Source organism: Sander lucioperca, chromosome 14 (assembly GCF_008315115.2).
Source record: "Sander lucioperca isolate FBNREF2018 chromosome 14, SLUC_FBN_1.2, whole genome shotgun sequence".
In the NCBI taxonomy this organism is placed as follows: Eukaryota; Metazoa; Chordata; class Actinopteri; order Perciformes; family Percidae; genus Sander; species Sander lucioperca.
The window spans coordinates 17,405,784-17,429,320 of NC_050186.1; the positions used below are offsets into that span (position 1 = coordinate 17,405,784).

General features: G+C 36.5%; 2 protein-coding genes and 1 long non-coding RNA gene across 3 annotated transcripts; all 3 read right to left on the reverse strand.

Annotated features, from left to right (window-relative positions):
* Positions 1–355: 355 nt before the first annotated feature.
* LOC118493089 (CD59A glycoprotein-like) lies at positions 356–2,642 on the reverse strand. The gene is made up of 3 exons (XM_035991623.1): positions 2,639–2,642; positions 978–1,088; positions 356–570 (listed from the first exon to the last, which is right to left on the reverse strand). The coding sequence occupies exons 1-3, from the start codon at positions 2,640–2,642 to the stop codon at positions 356–358; spliced, it is 330 nt and encodes a 109-aa protein (XP_035847516.1).
* Positions 2,643–7,354: 4,712 nt separating this feature from the next.
* On the reverse strand, positions 7,355–8,216 carry LOC116047272. Its single transcript, XR_004104360.2, has 2 exons — positions 7,587–8,216; positions 7,355–7,417 (listed from the first exon to the last, which is right to left on the reverse strand). It is a non-coding gene; the product is annotated as an uncharacterized LOC116047272 (long non-coding RNA).
* Positions 8,217–8,415: 199 nt separating this feature from the next.
* On the reverse strand, positions 8,416–22,540 carry spaca4l (sperm acrosome associated 4 like). The gene is made up of 3 exons (XM_031295938.2): positions 22,300–22,540; positions 10,416–10,526; positions 8,416–9,131 (listed from the first exon to the last, which is right to left on the reverse strand). The coding sequence occupies exons 1-3, from the start codon at positions 22,349–22,351 to the stop codon at positions 8,914–8,916; spliced, it is 381 nt and encodes a 126-aa protein (XP_031151798.1). The 5' UTR covers positions 22,352–22,540; the 3' UTR covers positions 8,416–8,913.
* Positions 22,541–23,537: the final 997 nt, after the last annotated feature.

Genomic DNA, 23,537 nt, shown 5'->3' on the forward strand with positions numbered 1-23,537 from the left:
AGGAGGGGTGGGGGCGCATGCGCGATCACATAAGGCTTGTATCATGTGGACGCGCCAACAGTTTTGTTGTAATTAGCCTACTTAGAATTCCTCATGGGGGTGACTGAAACTACGCACTATAGCTTTAATGAGGTGTTAAAATGTATTTGAATTACATAGAAAAGTGTAGATATTCAGTCCTGATATAGTATAGTAACAGCTACAAATTTCTGAGCTGATATCATGCAGCCAGTATCTCTCCGTTATATATCATGGGGACACTTCTTTAAAGCATATGTAAAAGATTAAAGAACAAAAAATTATGGATTTTTAAAATGAGAAGCAGCATCCCATTTTCTTCCTCCTATATTCTTCTTTAAAGGGCCCACTGGTTCCAAACTGCCACCAGAGCAGCACCCAGAGCTGCAGTGAGAGGCAGCTGGATGGAAGCAGCTCCGTTACACAGGCTGGTGCTGCAGCAGGTCCTGGTGATGGTGTAGTTAACATTCAGGATGGTTCCATTATCGTTTACGCAGTTGGAATTTTCTATGCAGCCTCGTTCATGGATATCCAACAGGTCAGCACTAAACTCTAGAGGAAGAAAGAGGAGATTTTTTTTTTTGTGATTCCTACGTGCTTGGAACTGGTTTTCAAGTTTCAAGTGATGTTTTGAACTGAAGTTGATAATACATGATAGTTTATGGCAATGTGCAGTATTCAAAGCATGTTGGGGATTTAAAACTCTTAACAAAACAACTAAAACAAAGTCAGTGTTACAGATAACACACGTATATTCATTTATTAATCCCAGCAGGCCAATTCAGAGGGTAGAAAATGTGAAAAGAAATCAAATTTAAATGCATTATTGTTCCCTGTTTTACAGTAGCTGTGGCCGTGAAATTCTGTAGTATCAGAGGACGATGAGGTATTAGTGAGTTACTGAGCGTTTTTGGCATCATGCAAAAATGATTAATGAGTCATTCAGCTGATCGTCTTACTGGCTACTGCAGTGAGGCACCTGTCCTGAGTTTTGGTGCAATTTACAGAAGCCTTGAAGAGGCAGGTGCCGAGGATCCCCTCATCACAGGTGTAACAGGAGAGAGACTCAACTGTGGAGACAACAAACCAATAGGAAAGTGTAAAGAAGAATGTTTTGGATCTCAAAGTATCAATCGTTTGTCATATACTGAAGGAAAATAAAGTTAAATCAATACATCCGGCTCCATTCAGTTACACCTGATATCAAACAAGCACCTGCTGTAACCACAAAGTACACACATCAAGAGTTAGTTACATAAGCTCTCAAGGTGAACACTGGCTGCAGATGTGTTATCTGAAATGGAATTCAATCCAGGATACATGTGTATGACTTTGAAGCAAGTTTTGAGATTTTTTTCCTCCACCTGGATACATTAGAGGTGACTGAATTTTGTTTGTGATTCTCAAAATGTTGAAAAATTACATTTTACAGCAGCTCGTTTTTCCAGATACACCGTAAAAAAATGTTTGCCGTGTGTTTTGTCAAATTCTGTAAAATAAAAACAAAACTACAGTGTCAGTTTCTGGTTAGTGGCAGAAATAACATGGATTATATCTCAGATCCTGTGCAAATAAAACAAAAACAATTTGTTAAATAGTACTAGAAATATGTGATACAATGTTTTTTTTTGTAATTTGGGTAAACTGAACCTTTCAATGCAGGACAGTTGTGATTTTCTTAGATGAAGCATTTGGTTGCTTCAAAGTCATATATCCTGCCCTGTGTTACAAACAAACACATCAAATAACATCACACATTTCAAATTGAATTAAACAATTGTGCTCTGACAACATATATCTGCAAAAATCACTTTCATTATTGCTGGATACCCTTTGTCTGCAAAGTGTATGGGATTGAATAAGGGTTAATAAGATTTTGAGTTTGTGAAAAGACGTTCAGAAATAATTTTAAAGACTATAAATAAGCATGAGAAATTCTAGTATGTGGAAAAGATTTGCAGTTTTGAGAATGTCTGAATACACAGTTAAAGTTACAAGTTTTATGTGAGTTTCTCATGCAGAGTTTTGTCACAGGTTCACAAAAGGTGATGTACAACCACAGACTTGGAATTACCTCTGAATACGAATTCACAAGCTCAAAATCTTATTGATCGTTATATGAGCCTATACACAAAGTTAAAGGTTTTTGCTTTCCATCCACAAAATACAGTAAAAAACCTCCTACCTGTAACAAACAGAGTCAATAATGCTGCACAGCTCCACAGAAATGTGTTCATCCTGATGTTCTTAGATGGGGAAAATACCACTCTCTCTAATCTCTAATTTTTTAAGATCTTACTGTGGGATTCAATTTTGAGGAACAATGACTCACGGTCAACATATTTATATGTGGGGAAGTTATATCAGTAGTATGTATAAACAGTAGTGATAAGAAAGTTTGCAAAGGTTGACATATTCCCGTAAAAGGAATTAAAACTTTTTTGTACAGCCCTTCAGTGGAAAAGTGTTTCCCAACACTTCCTTGGGTGACGTACCCCCACAATCCCATCAGATGAGCTCAAGTACTGCTCACCGGCACAGTATTGTTTTCATTCAATTGAATTAACAATGTTTAGATTTATATGCATACTAACAGAAGCTGAACATTTCAACCATTTACCCATTTCTTACTTTTTATGCTAACTTTACTTGGGGGAGGGGGGACTTATGTCTAGGGACCCATGCTGCTTCCATGTGTAGTTACTCAATTTGGCCTTGTACACAGGTTTAAAAAACCCACCGTAATGCTAGGCCTCGAATCCTGGTTAGTTTTTGAAAGTAATAGTACAGTATGTCCCAATACATAGAATGTCAAATGCAGTATGCCAAAAATACCAGGATGTCCTACTGCATCTGGTTGCATTTTGCAGTTTGCAAGCCAGTATGCTTTTCTGGCTTTTCTGACACACAATCCTTTGTGCAGCATACTGTATATGAGCAAGAAGGTTAAAGTTCAAGACGCAATGTTATGAAGAAGTAGTATGTCCCAACTGTATGCATACTACATGTAACAGTACATACGATTTGTAACGCAGCCTAAACACGTTTTTTTTTTTAATCTGTTGATGCAGAAAGACGGGGCAAACTAGCAGCATGGCTAAATGCTAGCACCATGGGGAACACAATGCATACATAAATGTGCCATTTAGGTGACACCGCTGCACAACCCTGTGCTAGTCGCAGCAACACCTGAATTGGTGTGAATGCAACCTAACGGCATGTGGTAAAATGTTTTGACAGGTGCAGCATACAAATATACCTGTTATACAGTATTTTGACTGGTATACCACACCGTTACTTCATTCTAAATACTGAAAATGTCCATAATCAAACAATCATGACCGTTGTGGCAAAATGTTTTCTACCCCTTTGCTGCACATACATCCTGGATTTGTTGTTTTTAAAAAAGGGAACCTGTCTAGTCATTACTTTTAGCAAACTATATTAATGTTTATTACTTTTGGCTGACTATTATGCTATTATTTTAACTATTTCAACCATTTAGGAGGTACTTTTTGGGGAAACATTGTAGTAAAAATTGAATAGAGTTACTAATATTGTGTACTGAATGATGTTAAAATAGATGTGAATGTGAGCATGAATGACTCTCTGTCTCTATGTGTCAGCCCTGTGATTGTCCAGGTGTACCCCAGCTCTCACCAAATGTCAGCTAGGATTGGCTGCAGCCCCCCACGACCCTTAAAGGATAAGTGGGTAAGGTAAATAGATGCAATAAAATAAGAGCAAATAGCAGAGGCAACAGATGTTTTTCAATTAGTTTCTTTATTTTTGACATCAATGTAAAAGGATAAATAAAAAATAAAAAACAACAAAGCATAACAACAGCCATGAAGATTTACGAGCTCAATGTTTCCCTGAAACATCCCATTGATCAACTTCCATGACGTGGATACTTTAGTTTGGAGATTTTATATAATCTGTCATTAAAATTGAACCCTGATATGACAAGTATCAGTAACCTAAGTTATGAAAAAAAGAGTGTCACAGCATATGAACATCTTAGATGATCATACTTATAAGTTCTTGAGGTCAAAAGTGTTTATTTCAGATAGTGCTCTTGGCCTTGTGGTGTGGTTAAAGATATAGTGTATTACGGTGCAAATGGATTTGAGGTGCATCTGACTGCAGCAGTCCGCTGCTGTTTCTGTGATTTTGCGTTAGGCATATCACAGAATACTGCCCCACATGGAGGCCAGGGCGGCTACACCAATGGCGGCGGTGAGGGTCATCTTGGTCGATGGCGCACCGCTGACCTGGACGGGGTTGCAGTTGTTTGCTGAGCAACAGTTGACTTTAACCGTGTATGGAACATTCAGCAGGGTGCCGTTGGTGGTGGTGTTGCAGCCAGCAGGCTCCTGGCACCCCTGGGTGTTGAAGCCCACAGAGACTAGTGAGGTGAAACCTGAGGAGAAATGGTTGTGAATAATTTTTACAGAGAAGGAAAATAACTGTTGTACATTTCATCAAATACAGTTTGGAGGCACTGGTCTGTTATTTGAGTGTTTCTATTTAATCACTGCATTACTTTTAAATCAACTGAATGGATAGATATCTATCTATCTATCTATCTATCTATCTATCTATCATTCTTTCCTTCACTACCTTAAAATACAAGTTTTTTTGCCTGACAATGAGATGATTAAAATGAGTAGCCTACTTCACTACTTACAGCTACTACTAAAGAATTGTAAATAAGTATTTTAGTTAAGTAAAATAGTATATACACAGGATATATACAGATTTTACACACTATAGACACAAAAAATAGGTTAAGGAATTGCTAATTGAATCAGTATGAAGATAAAACATTAATATAGTCAGATGGGATACTGCTTTCCCAGCTGGGAACACTGTGTGGTGTGCTTATTGATCTATGTGTGACTGGGCGTCACAGTATTGGGGAGTGATTTAAATTTAATCATGCCTATGTTGTTATGTAATATTTGAAGAAAAGGGTGTGAGCTTTTAGGCAATGAGGACGAGACTTACTTGCTTTTCCGGTAAAGCAGACACTGGTGTTGGTTGAGCAGGTCACTTGATTGTTGTTTAAGCAGAAGCCCAGCACACCATAGTTGCACTGGTTGCAGGTCAGGGATTCAACTGAAACACACAGAAGAAAGCACAAAAGTTGAAATAAAAAAACACTTTATGTAGAATTTCCACAGTAGTCATCAAAAAATAGATTAAAACAGGTAGATTCAAAATTGTAGGTGGTTTACGTAGACCTTTCTAAAACCTAACCTGTAATATACTTTAGACTTATGGCAGTGTTTTTTTCTAAAGAATTTGCGTTCATTTTGTTTTGAAACTAAACACTTTTGGACGACAGACATTGGCAGTGATGTATCATCTATCACACATTCTGTGCTGTGCATGCAAAATGCGTCAAACCCAACCCAAGCTAAATAAACAATCAAACTGATTCACCCACCGTTGTCAAGGAAAAAAAAATCAGGTGTGAAAGGGTGACAATCAGGGGTGCGCTTTTATAGTTAAAGTAGGGGTTTAGCTGATTTGGAGGGTTAAAAAAGAGACAAAGGGCTATGTTTATATTTAATAAGGGTCAGTTTACCCAAATGACACAAAGAAAACTTGTCTCAGTTTCCTCTAGTGATAGCCTGATAGCTGTCAAAAGTTGTGGTTTCCCTTGCTCAGATTTTGAGATATCTGCCTCTAAGATTGTTTGCCGTCACCCCAATTCAATGGAGGTAAATACATTTTCTTTATTGGAACTACATTTACATTACATGTCATTTAGCTGACGCTTTTATCCAAAGCGATTTCCAATTAAGTGCTTTCAACCATGAAGGTCTAAAGTTTCAACCATGATAGTCCAAACTTTCTTCCAAAGAAATAGTCCTTTTACATTTTTTTTTAAGTTTGTGAATTATCCGGAGTAATTGTTTCTGGCAACACATTGATGTTGAGTTTTCCCACTGTAATTTCTTCGTGTTTTTAAAAAAATATAATTTGGGTGAGCTGACCCCTTCTCAGAGAACTCAAAATTGGTTCCCTTAGCTACATGTTGGAGAAGCATCATGAGTTTTCTAAGTGTTAAGAAATTCATCAGTTGCAGTAGTTTAAGGATTTGTTAAAGAAGAACGTGGATGAAATTGATCCACCATTGGTTTGTGCAAATGAAATGATTCTGATTTGTGCATAAAATTCACTTTTTCTTTAATTAGTTATGATTCAATTGAGTGATAAAACAATACTAAGAAAATAAGTCAAAAGGCTTTAAAAATATTACTATATATTAACATTAACATACAGACACTGCCAGAATGTTTTCATGATTTGTTTTGTCTCTTTGTTCGTTGTATTATTTTTTTCCAGTAATACATTTGTGATAACTGTTTGATAATTGTTAAATCTTACCCAGCATGAAAGATGCAACAGCTGCAATGATTCCAAATAGGATCTTTCCCATCTTGATGTGTTGGTTTGGTTCTTGGTTTCTACTCAAAGACAAAAAAAAATCCTTCCACCCAGGTGATCGGATGCTGTGTGTAGCAAAAACTGATGAGCTTGTTTGGTGATGGGCTGTATTTATACATGAGACAGGTGATGGGAGGGGAGAAGAGGGGAGTTTCAGGTCTTTTGTCATCATCTTTACCTCGGGGGAAGAGCCACTACAGTGTAAAACTCAGTTTTCTTTCACATGACGCAGAGAAGCATCAAATCTTCCATTTTGATAAGCTGAAACCAGAGAATATTTGGCGTTTTAGTTTGAAAAAGAATTGATCAACTGATCAATCGACCAATTCTTTCAGCTCTAAAGCATATTGTTGTTGCAAGGAGAACAGTAAGGTAGAGGGAAAAAAACTGTATTGCATGTCTTCTGAAGAGGAAATATGGAAGAAACACACCAACATTTGAGTTAAAAACAGGGTGTGTTATGAAACCAATGATCATACTTTTCAAAATCTAAATTTTCAAGCTTTCACATCAGTATCACCTACTTTTTTATATCATTAAAGCCTCTGGATCACAAAGGCCAGACTACATTCAATAATGCTTAATTTGAATTATAAAAAGATGGTACTTTGATTATTTAATGATGATTTGAAAGCGCTTTGTTTGCAAGCAGCTTTATTCTGGTTTGAATTGTAGATTATCTCATACAATAAAAACAAAAAATAAAATGTGCCAAAACCTGAAATCAGGACAGACGGTTCCTTCATACCAGTAGTGGCATCCTTTCCACTATGATGCACTGAAACTCAAAAAACCAGTTGGTCCTGCAGAGTGGCTTTGAGCAGTGGACGTACAAGAAACCAAATCACAACAGTGATAAACAGACCGCAAGTTCCACTTTCCCCAATTTGTATATTTATTGTCTTCTTCAAATTGTTTGCATACCAAAATTTAGACACCGCTACACATTTAGAAAATGCCAAAAGTGTCAATTTCAGGAATTCAACTTTAATGATTTGTGTTAAATAGAGAATATCTAAAGATAATTGCTGAAATCTCAATTACATTTCAATATCTACAAACATGATTCAATTCAATCACGTTCTCCACACATTTTTATATGTATTCACACATCCAAAACTAACAAGATAAACAAAGCTTTTCCCCAGAGTTTATGAGTAACGTACAGTGTGGATTTGACACAAATATCAAAAATAATAACAGGTTAAACACAGAACTGATGAAGCTATTTGTGTGAACAAGCTAACCAAAAAGAAATATTTTCACAGACACTAACCAGACATAAGCCAAGAGACGATTTACATTATGATAGCTACACGTTAAAGCAAACAATGGCAATAAATGAAATTAACAGAAAATGTTCATAGGAGCTTTGAAATATCTATATCTATATACTTGGAATGTTATGACTTTAGAAATGACAATACAGTGGGTCAAAAGCAGCAAACTAAAGGAATAGTTCAACATTTTGTGAAGTACGATTATTCCTTTTCTTGCATCGTTAGCTGAGAAGAACAATACCACTTTTGTGTGTGAACACACAGTAAACATGAAGCCACAGCCAGCAGACAGTTAGCTTAGCATAAAGACTTGAAACAGGGGGAAACGGCTAGCCTGGCTGTGTCTACTTGTAAAACAAAATCACTATCACCTTTAAAAGCGCAATAGTAAAGTTACGTGTGTGTGTGTGTGTGTGTGTGTGTGTGTGTGTGTGTGTGTGTGTGTGTGTGTGTGTGTGTGTGTGTAAAAAACACAATTTGTGGTTTTTAAACTTAATTAACTTAACATTAATTAGTGTGCTTTAGGAGGTGCTAGTAGCCACAGTTTTTACCTTTAGACTGCCCCAAGCTAGCCATTTCCCCTGTTTCCAGTCTATATGCTAAGCTAACGGTTACTGGTTTGTAGCTCCATAAATGCAAAGTTAAAAAGCGCATTTCCCAAAATGTTGGAACTATTCCTTTGTGTTGCACTAATTCACCTACAAAAACAATTTAGTCACGCAGTGAAATGCCTACCATGTGATTCATGTATCTGAACTTAATTCCACATGTTTTCAAGTGGAGAAAGTAAATTACAGGGCATGTCAGACAAGTGGTGGACTACTTGTATCATCTTTGATGTCTTGTGTTACACTTCAAATTGTCAAGTAACAATTTAATATCTCTTATAGTAAAATGAGGACCGGGACAGCTTACTGAGTAATCTAAACAAAAACGGGAATTTAAATTTAAACTGATATTATTTGTGTGAAGTACAATACACATGAAGAATCGTGACCACAAGACCCATACATTTAAAAAAAAAAAAAAAAAAAAAACATGTCTGAGGAGAGAGCATTTAATCCTTGTAGTGCTGGTGTGTGCGCAATAAGTGTGTGTGTGTGTGTGTGTGTGTGTGTGTGTGTACACTGTTATCCATCTTCCGCTGTATTTTCTTTCAAACCAGGACGTTGGCCACAAACAGAGCAGTGATGGTGGTGAGGGCCAGGTTCAGAGCAGAGGTCCCGGGCAGACCGGGCGCAGCATTGCACAGGTCGGTGTTGCAGCATGTCTTGGTCAGGCTGTAGACGGTGTTGTTGCCGAAGGTCGTTTGTTCGGTTGAGTTGCAATTGGCCACTGCTAAACAGCCCTTTGTCTTAATATCCAAGACTTTAGCTGTGAAGTGACAACAAAACAGGCACACAATCACCGTCAGGGTCTATTGGTCATTGTGTTGGACTGAAATGGTTGCACAGTGAGGAGGTATGCACTGAATTTCATTGTTGTTGCCATTGGTTTCCGTTCATTTCCATAGGATATACAAACCAATTAGCAGCTGAACCGTATTGAGGTATATAAAAGTTACATTATCATTGGCATAAAGTTAATGCAGAATTTATGTTCACTATGATGAATTTCACAAATCAGCTGCCCGGCACACATTAAGAAAACTAAAACTCATACAGCATAGTATGAATTCTTAGGCCTAAAACAACAGTTGTTCCCCAACATTATTTTAAATTGACATTTTGGATTTGGACAGTTTTCCTGCGACATATTAATATATTTACTGTGCATTAGCCTCCCAAATCTTAAGATCCAGTTTGTAAACATACTGTCAACAAACTATGAATAAGATGTTTTTATGCACATGCCTATTTAAGCTGTCAGTGCGATTTAACGGTGACAAGTTAAAGGAGAGATTGAACCAGCCTGTGGAAACTTGGGTTTATCTATTGTGAGTGAAGATAGAGATCAGCGATCATAACCATTTCAAAAACAGTTCTATAATAAATGTCTAAGGAGGCAGATCTGTGATCTGTAAAAACCTGATACAAACAAAAAAAGGCAGAAAGGTGAGTATGTATCTAGAGCTGCAGCAGATTATTTTAATTAATCTAGGTTGGAACACCTACACTTAAAAAAAACTAAAACTTTATACTTAAGTACATAGTGTTGAAAATTGTAGGTGACCGTTTGAAAACCAGTATTTCTTTCCTATACTTGGAGGGAACTATTTAAACTTCTCTGATCACTTGCCAACTACTTTTGCACGCTCTCTAAATTAAAATACTTTATGCTGAACTCAGGTTGATTGGCAGCTTACTGGCTGTAAATTCACTAGTTAATCAGTTGAGCTACACAAGCTTTCCACGTACACCCTGGCATCTGCAGGTGTACACCCAGAGGTAAAATAACCCATGATTGGGAACCACCGGCTTAAATTACTTAAATGGCTTAAAATTTTCCGTTGCTCAACCGATTGAGTAATCCAAACAATCCTTGTCTTAATCTTTTGATGAAAATGCTTTTTACAAGCACCAAGGTATTCTCCTTTATTGCAGTTACATATGCATTTTAAGAATGCAAAAATTGGGTTTTATGCAAGTGTTGAAGTGGTGACAACCTTCCTTTCGGAAAATGTCGTCCGGTGAGATTGTTAACTTTTGAGCTCCTTACCTGCTTTCCCGACACCACTGAAGCATTGTTCTCCGCTGTTACATGTAGTTGTGGTGGTAAAGCACAAGTCACCGAAGCCGAGGTCGCATTTGTAGCACGTCAGAGCTTGAACTGGTATCAGAGACAGTTGGAGGGGAAGGAAGATGGAGGCAAGGAGAGAGGAAGAACAATAGTAAAATTAGCGTAAACAGATTTGCAACGGGCTATAATAAGGAGGTAAAAACGTAGGCTAATTTAAACGTAGACACAATAAACATCTTCTCATGTTTTTCTGAAATGAAAGCCTTTGCTGATACCGTTTCAGTGTTTAACATCCAGTCACATGATGCAGTTGGGCCTTACAGTTTTGTACATGGTTGACTATGAGATAATGACAAAGTCAGTGATCATAGGCAATATGAAAGAATGGGTGACCTTTGCCCTTTAGCACAGAGGTTTTATGGTCGAGGTCATACCAGCTGTTGGTAGCACCTGATTCAGTCTTAACTCACATACACTTTTACGCTTAGCATAAAACGGTTTAACTTATCACACTTAATATTTACTATTTATTATTGACTTATGTTAGCAACTTATACTTCTATAGCCTACATGACACCTATTCTCCTGTTTTCGTTTTGTTGATCCACAAATTGATCAACTAATCGTTCCTAGTTCCAACCTTGATGAAAATGCTTTTAAAGTTATTTGTTTTCACCAATTAAAGATGTTTTGTGGTGGCTTTTCTTTATCCAAATTGAGGGTCTAAGGATTGAGTTTCTTGTATATGAAGAAAAAAAATTGGGCATTTTAAGCTATATAAATTAATTCTGAGCCTATTTTACCAGCTGCTATTAGTTTCCAGACAGAAAAATGACTGCAGACTACAGGTAATAGTACCCTGTGTAGAACCTACACATTCAAACCATTAGTTTGCACGCTGGGACATCTGAATTCAGTTTCTAGTCAAGGTTTGTTGACAAAGGCCATGCCTCACAGATAACAGCCCTTAAAAGGCAGTCATCAACTCAGGATGGATGTTTGTCAGCTCACATGAAAGAAGCAGGTTTTTAACAACAGAACGGCAGTCAATTTGGACAATTTCATGTGTGAGAATGTGAGGCTCGCACATCAGGAAATAAAATTAAATAAAATTGTATAGATAGGCAATAAAAAGCGCAAACATAAATACAGAACCACAGCTTAAAAACAATAACTCCTAAAGATAAGTTTAGTCGTAATGGAGAGTATCAGCGCTTCTTATATGGCTCTGGAGAAGCTTTGTCAATTCTGAAAAATCAGGGCTATCTCTGCAAATGTTGACCAGAAAAGTCTACTTTAAAAACTGAGGGCAGATGTGCTGTGTCCTGAGTCCATACAGCATACAAAGTATACAGTACCCATTTTAATAGTATAGCCTTATGTTTTTGCAGTTTGCATACAAAAAAAAATAAAATAAAATGAATGCACTTTTCCATCTGCACCAAAGTTGCTGACATAATAGATGTAAACTAATGTATTGTAACTGTTGAAACTATATTATCGGTCTAATTTCATGTGCAGTTATTATTTATTTGGATTTGTGGTTACAGTTTTTTTTTTTTTCCCCACACACACACACACACAATACACAATTTCAGAACCTTGACGTAATTTTTCAAAACTCTAGACACAAAACTCACAACCATCAAAATACACATTTTTCAAAACTAACACTTTTTTTCAATTTCTTGGATATAATACACATAAACCAAAGATCATTTGTTCATTTAACAAAAAAACATCAAAGTACTTCTATTTCAAAAAGTAATTCAAACATTACATTTCAGTAACTGTTGCATTACTCTTAATGCATAGTTGTATGGAAACAGACAAACAATATTCCATGTTTAGATCATGAAAGTTTCAAGATAACAAGATTCATTGTCACCAATTAGTGTGGAGCATGAACCAATTTGACTACATTATCTATGGATGTAATATTTCATCATCATTCTTTACTGTAATGTACTACTACCAGAAAGTTTTTTCCAAGATGTTTAGCTAATTGCAATGTAGATGAGAACCTGCGGCCAAATCCACAAGACAGAGTTGATGAATATGTAGAAGTACAGTAATCAGTTATTTGTTTTGCTTTTTACAGTAAGCAAGTTGATGAACACTGCATTTGATGTTTTACAGTACTGTCTTTTCTATTTTGTAGCCAATTATTTTGCTTTGATTCAAATAAACCTATGTTGTGTACCATAATGAAACATGTATCACCTATTTTGTACTACAATATTTAATGATTGTACGAACGATGACCCAGTGAAACTATGGGTAGCTTGCGTGTGGGTGATCTAAAGTGACGTTTCAATGGTATTTCACAATAAGTTTTTTGAACCAATGATTGTGCAAGTGCAAGATTTAAAGATATGAATGCACAATGCAATGTTTTGAACATTGGACAGCCTGTGTTACAAGTGATGATGGTTATGAGTTTTGTGTCTAGAGTTTAGAAAAATGACGTCAAGGTTCTTAAATTACTAGCAAAGCGATTGTAAAAAAAACTGTAAATTAACCTATCTCTATTTAGTCAATATATCTGCTGCTTTGATTTCGTTTCTTTTATTACATCAGTCCCTTGCAAGTTCCTAAATCACATTTAAATGACAATTTTAACAATTTATAAGCATGCCAACTGTGCATTTATGTAAACAAAGTATAACAGTATAAACTATTGTAAAATTACATGTTAAAACACTGGATTGGAAGAAAATAGTGAGGGAAATGTAAATAAAACCAACCCAATGGGTGCTGTGGCTTGAGAGGGTTACTGGCCATAAGTCAGCTGAGGTGAAAAAGTAATACATCTAATTCTCTCAGGAACACCTATATGCACCTGTAAACTTTATGTCACTGTAACTCTGATAAAGTAATAAAGCTACTTGATAACAAACCCTCTATTATTACAAAGTGGATTTAATGTGTTCCCGGACATGCACCAAACTAAATACATATTTAGCAATAAAGCCGCTCTGCAGTTCACAGCTGTCTTTTCTTAAGTTTACAGAGTTTCCTGCTACTAACCTTAACTCAAATGACAACTTTTTTATAGATTTAAGAGAACCAAATCAATGCTTTCCGTTGTTGTGGTGATGCACCAAGCCTTAAAGCCAAGTGGCCATTGTAGACTGAAACTATGTGACTAAGTGCTGGGAGGGAAGATACTCAAAGCTTTTGTTAGAAACCTGTCGGTCCAGTTTCAACGTCAGTGTCCCATGACTGGAATCTTTATGGGATGTAACTACTGAAGTCATTTCTGTGAAGTTCCCTTTTCTTTTTTTAATGTTTGATCAAGATTTAGTTAGTTTAAAACTATTAAACAAGTTTGTGAAGCCGCTCTGAGTGTTGTTTGATCTTAGTGTGTGTAAATGTGCTGTAAATGTAACGTGAGCTCTTTCCCCTGTGTAAATTTCATACAAGAATCCCCACACTAAAAGAAAGCCATAAAAAGGTTCAGATGCATTGTACAGCTCAGTTTTGTGAATTTTAACCAGTGCCTCCTTAAGTAGAATAAATAAAAGAGTAAGACTGCCGTGTTAGGATGTAGGAAATAGTTTAAATTCTGATACACACATTATTATAATAATTTTTTTGGACTCGTCTAATGTTTATTGCAAAACACTATAATTTAACCCAGTGGTTCCCAATCTGGGGAATTATAAAATAAATTAAAGGGGGCATGATGAGCGCATTTCCTGGGTAGGAAATACGAAAAAATTAATTCTGCCAGAAAAAAAAAAAAAATCTTATTTTTTGCTTTTTTCTTGTGAAACACTATCGTTTTACCTTTTCAGGCCCCTAAAAATGACTGACAGTCTGAGCAGGGAAAACCACTTCCATCTCAGACATGCACACTGTGATGAGGTCATGGGCAAAAAACATTTCGTAACCATACACTTGGTCGGTGACTCATCATAGCTGGGGCATGGCCTGTAGCGGAGTCGCTGTGGGGGAAAGCAATCCATTTCCCTTGAATGGATAACATAGTGTCAACCCAGTATGGGCTACTCAAAAGAACTTTTACTGCTTGACAGAGCAAGATACATTACAAAAAACTGAGCTGTATTGGGTCGGATTGTCCGTACATTATATGTGACTGGACAAATGACCCAACGGAACAGCCAGAGGTGTCGTTTCCAAACATTTTTTGTTAACAGTTTGCTTATCTTAGATGATTCAATCTGACTGTATTATCAGAAACGTCATCCCAGGGTCATGAAACAGTCTATTGTTATCCCACGTTCATTAAAGCTATATTAAAGACCAGTATATTTAAGCATGTTAAATAAATAAATTCCTTGTAACGGTTACAGTTTGGATTGTAGCAGCGACGTAAGTGGTATTAACACCAGCTCCATCTGTCTATTTGGCAGTATGTAAAACTTAAGATCAGGATTTTTTTTAACTTATTAGAGGCACAAAACACCACAGCAACTTTTCGGCATTGTACTAAGCACAAAAATAACCGTAAATATGATAAAGATTATCCGCTAACAAAGTCTACACTCACCCACACATTAATTTGAATGTTTGTTTTCCCCCACAGCAGAAAAGGAAATTACGTTTTAATGGGTGTTCCCAGTTATGCCGACCAAGTCTATTGGTTTAAATATGCAATATATTGGTCCAATATGTAATATATTTACTGCAATAAATCCAAAAATGACCCCAATGCGTCAGATTGATGTGAGATGCATCAGTCTCACATTAAAGTATCACAATAAATTTACAAAAACTAACATGTAAGGCAATGCCTCAAGTAGAGAAGATGGATGATATTTAACTCCAGTATTTGAGATAGAGAGAGAAATATTTACTGCTATATTACTGAGATGTTTGCTGGGCCGACTCATCAATAGTCACCTTTTTTCCAGCTGACAAAATAAAACCTGATTTTAAATTTCAAATTTGATAATACCAGAGATTTAAAAGCATGGCCACGCCTTTTTACACAAACATTCCCACACCCTGTCCTGCTGGTTTTGGTTACACCAGAGTTTGTGTAGAAACTGACAATTTAAAGACAATCTCATGTCCTCTCTTATTACTCCTATTATTAGATAATCTCACGCAGACACCTATATGTATTCTGTTGTGAGATAGAACAGATTTCATTAGGGAGACAAAACGACCAAAAACCTTCAGAAATATGTCAAAAGGCCTACAAATCACACTTGCTTTTACAAGATTACTTAAAATAGTTAGGCATATAGTAAAAATGTCAGCACACAAGTCCTAAGGTAAGTCACTGGCAATTAAAGTCTCATATGATCTTAGCGCAGCCACACCTAGCAAAATGTAAGTGCTATTCAATGCTAACTGACGTGTTGCCTTGTGGAATCTAGTCTGACCTGATCCTCTGACCTATTGCGTAATCTCACCCATTGACACAACACACAGTCAAGCAAACAAATGTCTTGCTCAAGACTTTTTTCAGCACAAAAGGTTTATTGTGGAGGTGAGGAGAGTCTGGAGGTGAAGTGACATAGGAACAGTAAAGCTTAATGATGTTCAATTACAGAAGAGTGTTCACTGCAGCAGAAGTGTCTCAACATATAATCGGTTGTGTCTTCACCTCCCTTGATTGCAACAGATTCTCTACACAACAGCAGATTTCCTTAAATATGGATAAAAGATTAAGTAATTAATGTATAGTACAAAAACAGTGTGGAGTGTAAAATGTTCTAAATAAATAACATTTTCATCTGCAAAGTAATAACTACAGCTGACAAATAAATGTCGCTGACGTGTAGATGAAATAGAAGTATAAAGTAGCAGAAAATGTAAATACTTAAGAACAAGTAGCACCGCATTGTACTACTTGAGTAAGGTTATCTGCCCTACAAAGGCCAGAGAGCAGTTATTGCAAAAACTGAAGTTAAAGTTTTCTGGCCGATTATTCTATAATAAGACTGGCAACAGACCGACAATACATAACACTTCACACTACCTTTGGAAAATCTTCCATGAGAGGCTAATATGTAATATGATCATAAGGTTTTAAGGAATTAATTGAATCTGTTTTGCTATGTGTCCATCCAAAAAACAAAATGTTTACCAGATATGTAACATTGCATTTACTTTGTAGGACTGTTAAGTGTATGTAAACTCATTCAAAATAATTTACAGCCTTAAATATGTACAAATATCAGAATTTGTAAACAATAGAAAATGAAGAGATGGTGCAGATCATTAATTTCAATAAATGACAGTTAAGTTACAAGAGTAAAGGGACTTTTGAGGATGGAATTTAAATATTACAGCTAGTTATTCCACCTAGAATTGAGCAAAACTCTCAACTGTTGCCATCCATTTTATAACAAGGAAACCGTTTAAACTAAGGTGTGGCACATTATGTGCAATGTCAGCTGAATACTGCCCTCTAATGCTCTGTCACTAAAACTACAGATAATGGAGCATTAGCCCCTTAGGTTTTACCCATACCGTATATAACTGGTTCTACCACAAGATCCGTTTTTTAAACTCTTAGTACAAAACTCAAAGCAGATAGCTGTTTTTCAAACATTAAATCACATGTTTAATTGACTAAGTACAACACACAGAATTACAGTAACTTTTTCCACCACACCTAATCAGTGTGTCATCAAAGACAATACCTTTCATATGAAGTAATGGTCCATCACAATGCAATGCTCACACTACTTTTGATGTGCTTCTCTTCTGATTTGTATATAAATTTCACCAACATTTAATCCAACTGCTCTTAATGGTTAATCACTAAACCGTTTGGTAAACCTATATATTTTGAATTGGTTTGTCAGCTATATTAAATGTGTGTATGTATGAAAATTTACACGACATGTAACCACACATAATGAATAATTGTTATTGCTAATTGATTTCACCCCCTCTGCCACCACAATTGGTCACCCTATTACAGTACACTAAAGGGGTGCAAGTGTATTTCCTACTACAGTAATGTGAAAACTGTAATCTGTCTTTTACTGTAGCATATTACTTTCAGCACTTCTAATGTCGATTTGAATGTATCTTACATCGTTTGTTACTGGATTCACGGGTAGTTAAAAACTAAACTAAAAAAATATGTTGTGTTTTGGTGATTAAACCGTATGTTCTCATGACATTTCACAAAAAGCTTATATTTTGAATCAATGCTTGTGTAGTGAGAGATGTTTACAATACAAACAAATGCAAAATTTCATTCAAAGTTTTGAATGAAAAACTGTGTTACAAGTGTGATGAGTTTGGAGTTTTGTACTAAGAGTTGTGAAATTGTACCACATAGTTGTGATAATAGTACCAAAGCGAAAAAGAAAAACTGTAAGGGAACCCAAAACAGAGAAAAATAACAAAGAACAACAAAGAAACTAACAGTGCCTTTGTTAAAAAGACTAAAGTCCTGTTAAAATTGAATACTAAGGACAGGGGAAAAAAAGTGATTACAGAGAAATAACCACTCTGATGTGGTTAATAGTGTCTAGGTATATTCCTTGTGCTTTGGGAAGGGTCACCCAATAACTTGAGGGCATCCTTAGTCCCTAATTCACTACTAAAAGCGCAATTTTAAAAAGCTTTAAAATGGTATTATTTTGAATGTCTCAACTCACTGTGGGGAACAACTTGGAAGAAAAACAGTAAACAAGCTGAAATTAAACTCACAATGTGAGTCATGCGTTACAACGCCAAACCCACTGTGCACGGAAAGTTAAAGTAAGACAGCATGTCATGAGATCAACTTGCAAACTAGTTTATGCAAAAAAGATTATGAAAAGTAATGTGAGGGTAAATATTCAAAGACTGCCATCAAAGCATCTGCTAAAACTGGGACCATTATCATTCTCACACCTACAACCTCACAAAAGGTCAAGATGAATAGGGTGGGTCTACTGTCTTGTGTAAATATACTTATTTTACAAGGATAGGATTAGCCAGACTGATGGGAAGGAGCAGTCGGATTAAATGTTTTGTCCCCCTCTGAATCAATTTTTACAGATTAATAAAAACATAACTTAAGTAAAAGTAAGTAAAATGTATTTATGAAGCGCTTTTCACAGATATAAGTCACAAAGTGCTTTACAGAGGCATACAAGCACACTAGAAACACAATACACAATGGGTGTCACCCAATAATGTTGAAAGTGCAGACAAGGTGCATACTGGTCAACCAAACACCTGTGTAAACAGCTTTACCTGTTTTTTAAAGGAATGCACAGAAAGAGCAGACCATATATATAGGGGGCAGAGCATTCCATAGTTTTGGTGCTTTGGACTCAAAAGCACAATCATCTCAGGTCTTAAGCCAATAGCGTGGGACAGACAGTAAATATAGCATATTTAACCTAAGAGAGTGAGCGGACAAATATTTAACTGTTTAGCAACGTATGCAGAAGCCTGACCGTACTATGCTCTGCATGTAAGAATTTTAATATGCAAAATATTTTTAAAAAACCAAAAGGAATTTGCATTTAGTACAAAATGTAATTCAAATCCAAAACAGAAGAGTTGACCTACTCTAAAGACAAAGATGTAAACACTAAAAAAGGGTATACAAAAATTGGTCAACTTGACAAATTTACTGCCATCTGGATTAAAACGTAGCCAAGTTTTTGTCCATTTTACTGGCAGCTGGTGCTTGGGGGAAACCTCTCAGTAGCCTGTAACCTACTGATCTCAAAAATCAACCAGATTCAATAATTTACCATTTGTGAATGAGAGCTGTCACTCTTCCTCTATAATACCATTCGAATTTCATTTGTTTTGTTTTTAAATATTCAAATAATATTTGAATATTTAATGCTCAAATGCAGCCTGTTCAATATGTACTAACTACTCAGGCGTATGCATTGACAATGCCACTATAAGCATGTGGTTGTTGTTACACATTCTGTCCACTAGAGGGACTTCCAACATCAACCTGGCCGTGAAGGGGATCTACACTCATGGCGCATTGCATTTCTTGCGCGCCGCTCTGTTTACATTATATTCCAGCACGAGCACACCGCGACAAACATATCAACAGAGAACTGTGTAATGAAACATTATCTAACCACTGTAGCTAGTGAAGCAGCTCTGTTGTAAAGGCTAACGTTGCTCTGTTAGCTCAATGACATGTTAGAAAGCACAGCCAAAACGATTTGTCATAAAAGTAACAACAGTGTTAGCCACGATGCTAACGGCATTGATAACTGCCACTGCCGCTACTATTTTAGTGATTTAAGCAAACTGTTTCTTGCAGATTGTCACGTTACTGAGAATCCTGCTGTTAGAAGGTACGAAGTCGATGCTAACTTAGACAGTTGTAGGGCAGCTAACATTAACTGTCTCCATGAAGCTCCCAGCTAAGCTCCTATAACTCGCGACGCAGTTAGGAAGCCAGAACGAGCTAACTAATGATAACATAAGCATGTATGCTAGGTGGATGTTGATTTTAAAAGTAGTTAAAACTATTTTGTATCCTTCTTCTGATTTACAGCCGCAGCCTGTCACTCCCCCTTGTACTAGCTAACTTTTCTCGATACGCAAGGTTAGCCCACAATGCCTTGTGTTTCTCACTCCCATAACTTATTGTTCATCAGACGTGACATGAAAAGACAGATTAGCTAATGTTAGCCAACCAATTTATAATTTCAGCATTCGAATAGTATTGATTTTTTTACTATTCGAATTATATTCGACTTTTGGAATTCGTTCCAACAGCCCTATTGTGAATCAACTATTTAAGTAAAGGATTTGTAGGCTTTAAAAGGTCAAAGTTATTACCTGAGAATGTAAAAAAGCAGCCACGATGGGAATATGGTTCCCGCTAAGAAGTGTTTGAAACAGGAGACCAAAATAACCATCCAGAGAAGACAAATTGACTACAATAACCTCAAAACAATAGAAGAACAAATGGCCATTTTAGAGCACCCAGTCTATAGAGCCTGTGTTGAAGTGGAATTTGAGACTTGGGCAAAGCCTCAACTCTTACAGGGTGAGGAATTTCTCATGCAATGGCTGGCAGGTTGGAACATGATTCAGTCTTTACATTCTGGGGGGGAAAAAAGAACCTCCTCGTACCACAAACAGGCTGCATCACCCTAACCTGTAATAACAGCATTAGAGTAAAGCCTGGGATGTGCACAGAGGGTAAACAGCAAAACTGCAGCTTTGTTTAATCTGGGAATCATTCGGTGTTCTGTTGAATCTTACGATGTAGTCCTTTAAAACATAAAAAGTGGTTTTAGGGCTGCAACAAACCAAGGCGATGTGTCCAAATTTCTGGTTTTATCAGAACCACAGTTCAAATATTTAGCTTCCTGTCAGATATGAAGAAAACCAGCAAATCCTCACATAGGCATTTTTGCTTGAAAGATTACAGAAATAATGAATCAATGATCAAAACAGTTAATTTTCTGTTAGTTTGTCAGTCAACTAATCATTTCAGCTCTGAATGATTTAACAGTTTATCCATTAGCCTACTTAATTATTTCAACAGTTTTTCCATTACTTTAAGCTAACTGTTTCAACTGTTAAGCTAACAATTTCAACCATGGGTTACCTTTAACTAACTATTTCAACCGTTTCATTACAGCTAACTATAAACTGTATCAGTTGCCTTTAGCAAACTGTTTTTCACCCGTTTATCCACTAAAAAGACTATTTCAACTGTTTATTGGTTACCTGCGAAATTAGTAGTTATTTAAACTATACATGCTAACGTTTATTTTCCAACTGTTTCATTAGCCTACTTTTAGCTTAATGTTTCCCCATTATTTTGTAACTATTTTAAACATTTTCCCTATTACTTTTAGCTAACCCAAATCAATTGGGATAACTGATGGCTCTTTTAGATGACATTAAGAGAAACACAAAATGGATATAACCAAACAGGTGATGTTATAGCTAAGGCTTATCTGCAACAGTCAGAACAAGTTCATTATAGCCTTGGGTCCACCAAACAGTCTGGTTCAGTTCCGTTGAGTTCAGTTTGTTACACTGTACTTGTTATAGCAGAACGGTTATTTTTACGTTTCCATTGTCTAAAGTTGTGAATGGTACCAGTAAAAAACGCTCTAGGCTACATGTAGGCTAATCTTAAATGACAGTTTGGCCATTGTCACAAAAGGTGCCAAGATCCAGTTTTGGGCACCCTGCCCTTAAATGATGTGAGCACATCACTGGTATACAGAGTGTAGTCTACACTCAAACTGTAATTTCCCCATTGGGGATCAATAAGGAGTATAAATTAAATATATTTAAAAAAAAAAAAAAAAAAAAAAAAAAGCACTAAGGTCTGCAGCCTTCAACACTAAGCACAATAGGTTAAGCTAAAAAAATAACGGAACTCTTGTGACGCTGCTGACGCACACTTACCAAAATCACCCCGAAGAAAGCAAATTATTAAAGATTTTAGTCCAACAAAACGTGGCAGATCCTATAGCTGATTTTTTTTAATCAGCTGATTTTTTGGATCTAGTATGGATTGTGTACTAAAAAAAGTCAAGCTGATTTTTTTTCTCGTCTAACAAAAAATAGATTGAAAATATCAAAGTTCTACTAGAAGCAAAATCTAGCCTATACATTTAAAAATAGCCTTATCTAATCAGCTAACGTTAACATCGTGCAAAAAGAAGTGTCATTTCTGAACATAGCAATACTGAAGACAACTTTCTATGATGTTGATACAATCAACAATAAAACACAGCCACACCAACTTCGAATCATGTAGCATACCTCGGGGGAAATGTTTAAGTAAATTAAGTTTGAAAAAGTTAATTTCACTTTTAGAGGTAGGTTTTTATAAGTTAAACGTTTTAAAATGATGGAAACTATTTGCAATTTTAAATGAATTATGAAGTCGATCATAGCCTAATTGATTTACGGTTAGCCTACTTACCGACTGCAAAGCAGAATCCGAGTGCAAAAAGATGGAGAATAATTCTGTTCATCTTGGAAAAAGGACAGAAATAAGGTAACAAACTCGACTTTCTGGCGAGGGTGCCTGCAACTAGCGAGACTCAAACCGTTATAATGTTTGAACAAACAACAAACAACAAACGTTTTCCCCACCATTTATAATCTCCCACACCCATCCAAACGTCACCGTTATCCAATCAGAGGAAGGTCTTCTGGGACATCCACCCAGTTTTTTTTAGCTCACCCACCTGTGGGAATCACGGTATTGGGGGATATTACATTCCAGAAGGAAGTTTAAGTGTGGAAATGCTGCGAAAACAGGGAATTTAAGGTGATGTATTTAACCCCTTATGTGTCATTACAATATATGGATTTATAGTGTTTTGGTGGTGCAGTAACTTACATGTTGTTTGTTTTTTGTTTATGGCCCCTTAAGCCACTAAGTACATTTATTTAAGTTCTGTACTTCTTCATTTTAGAGGCAAATATTATTTTAACTCTACTCACAATATCCTATATAAAGATACTTCTCCCCCCTGTGAGTTTTAATCTATAGTAGTGCCAAAAGGGACAGCTACATTGACGTAACTGACCAAATAAGGATTATCAATATTTGTCTTCCTGGTGCAGTTACCCACGGCACCTCTTGCTCAAAGTGCCTCAGTTAACAGATAACATACAGTACCCCAGTCTATCATGGCCTCTTAAATCTTTCGTTCTCCCGTGTGATGAAGCCGCCTCAATTCACTTAATTTCAAGAAAAAGTTTTGGAGTTAAATTATTTACATAAGCAAGTCTGGTCTCGCCCAGAGTTAGTCCCCAAATATTTTACTGTGTCTCTGTTTGTCTCTTACTGTTTTCCAACACCCTTAGGGAGAAACGACAAAAGCATTTAATAAATGACTGAAAGGTGGAGCCACTGGTGAGGCAATTTGTTTGTACACATCAGTCACAAAAGGACAGGACGTTTTTTGGGTGGTGGGGCAGCAATTATAAAATGAGATCGTCAGAGTCATCGTTTTGAAATACTTTGCTGAGAGGGAGGCCGTTTGGGCCGGTGAAATGCCTCTATTGTTTTGCCCACAGATCCTCAGAGTTTCTCAACTGTTTGAAAAGAGGGCGTATGGGAGAAGGCAGCCAAACTAACCCTGATTCCATCTGTCACAGCTATAACAGCAAAAGTCAATATGCAAATGCAAACTGGGCAGAAGTAGATAA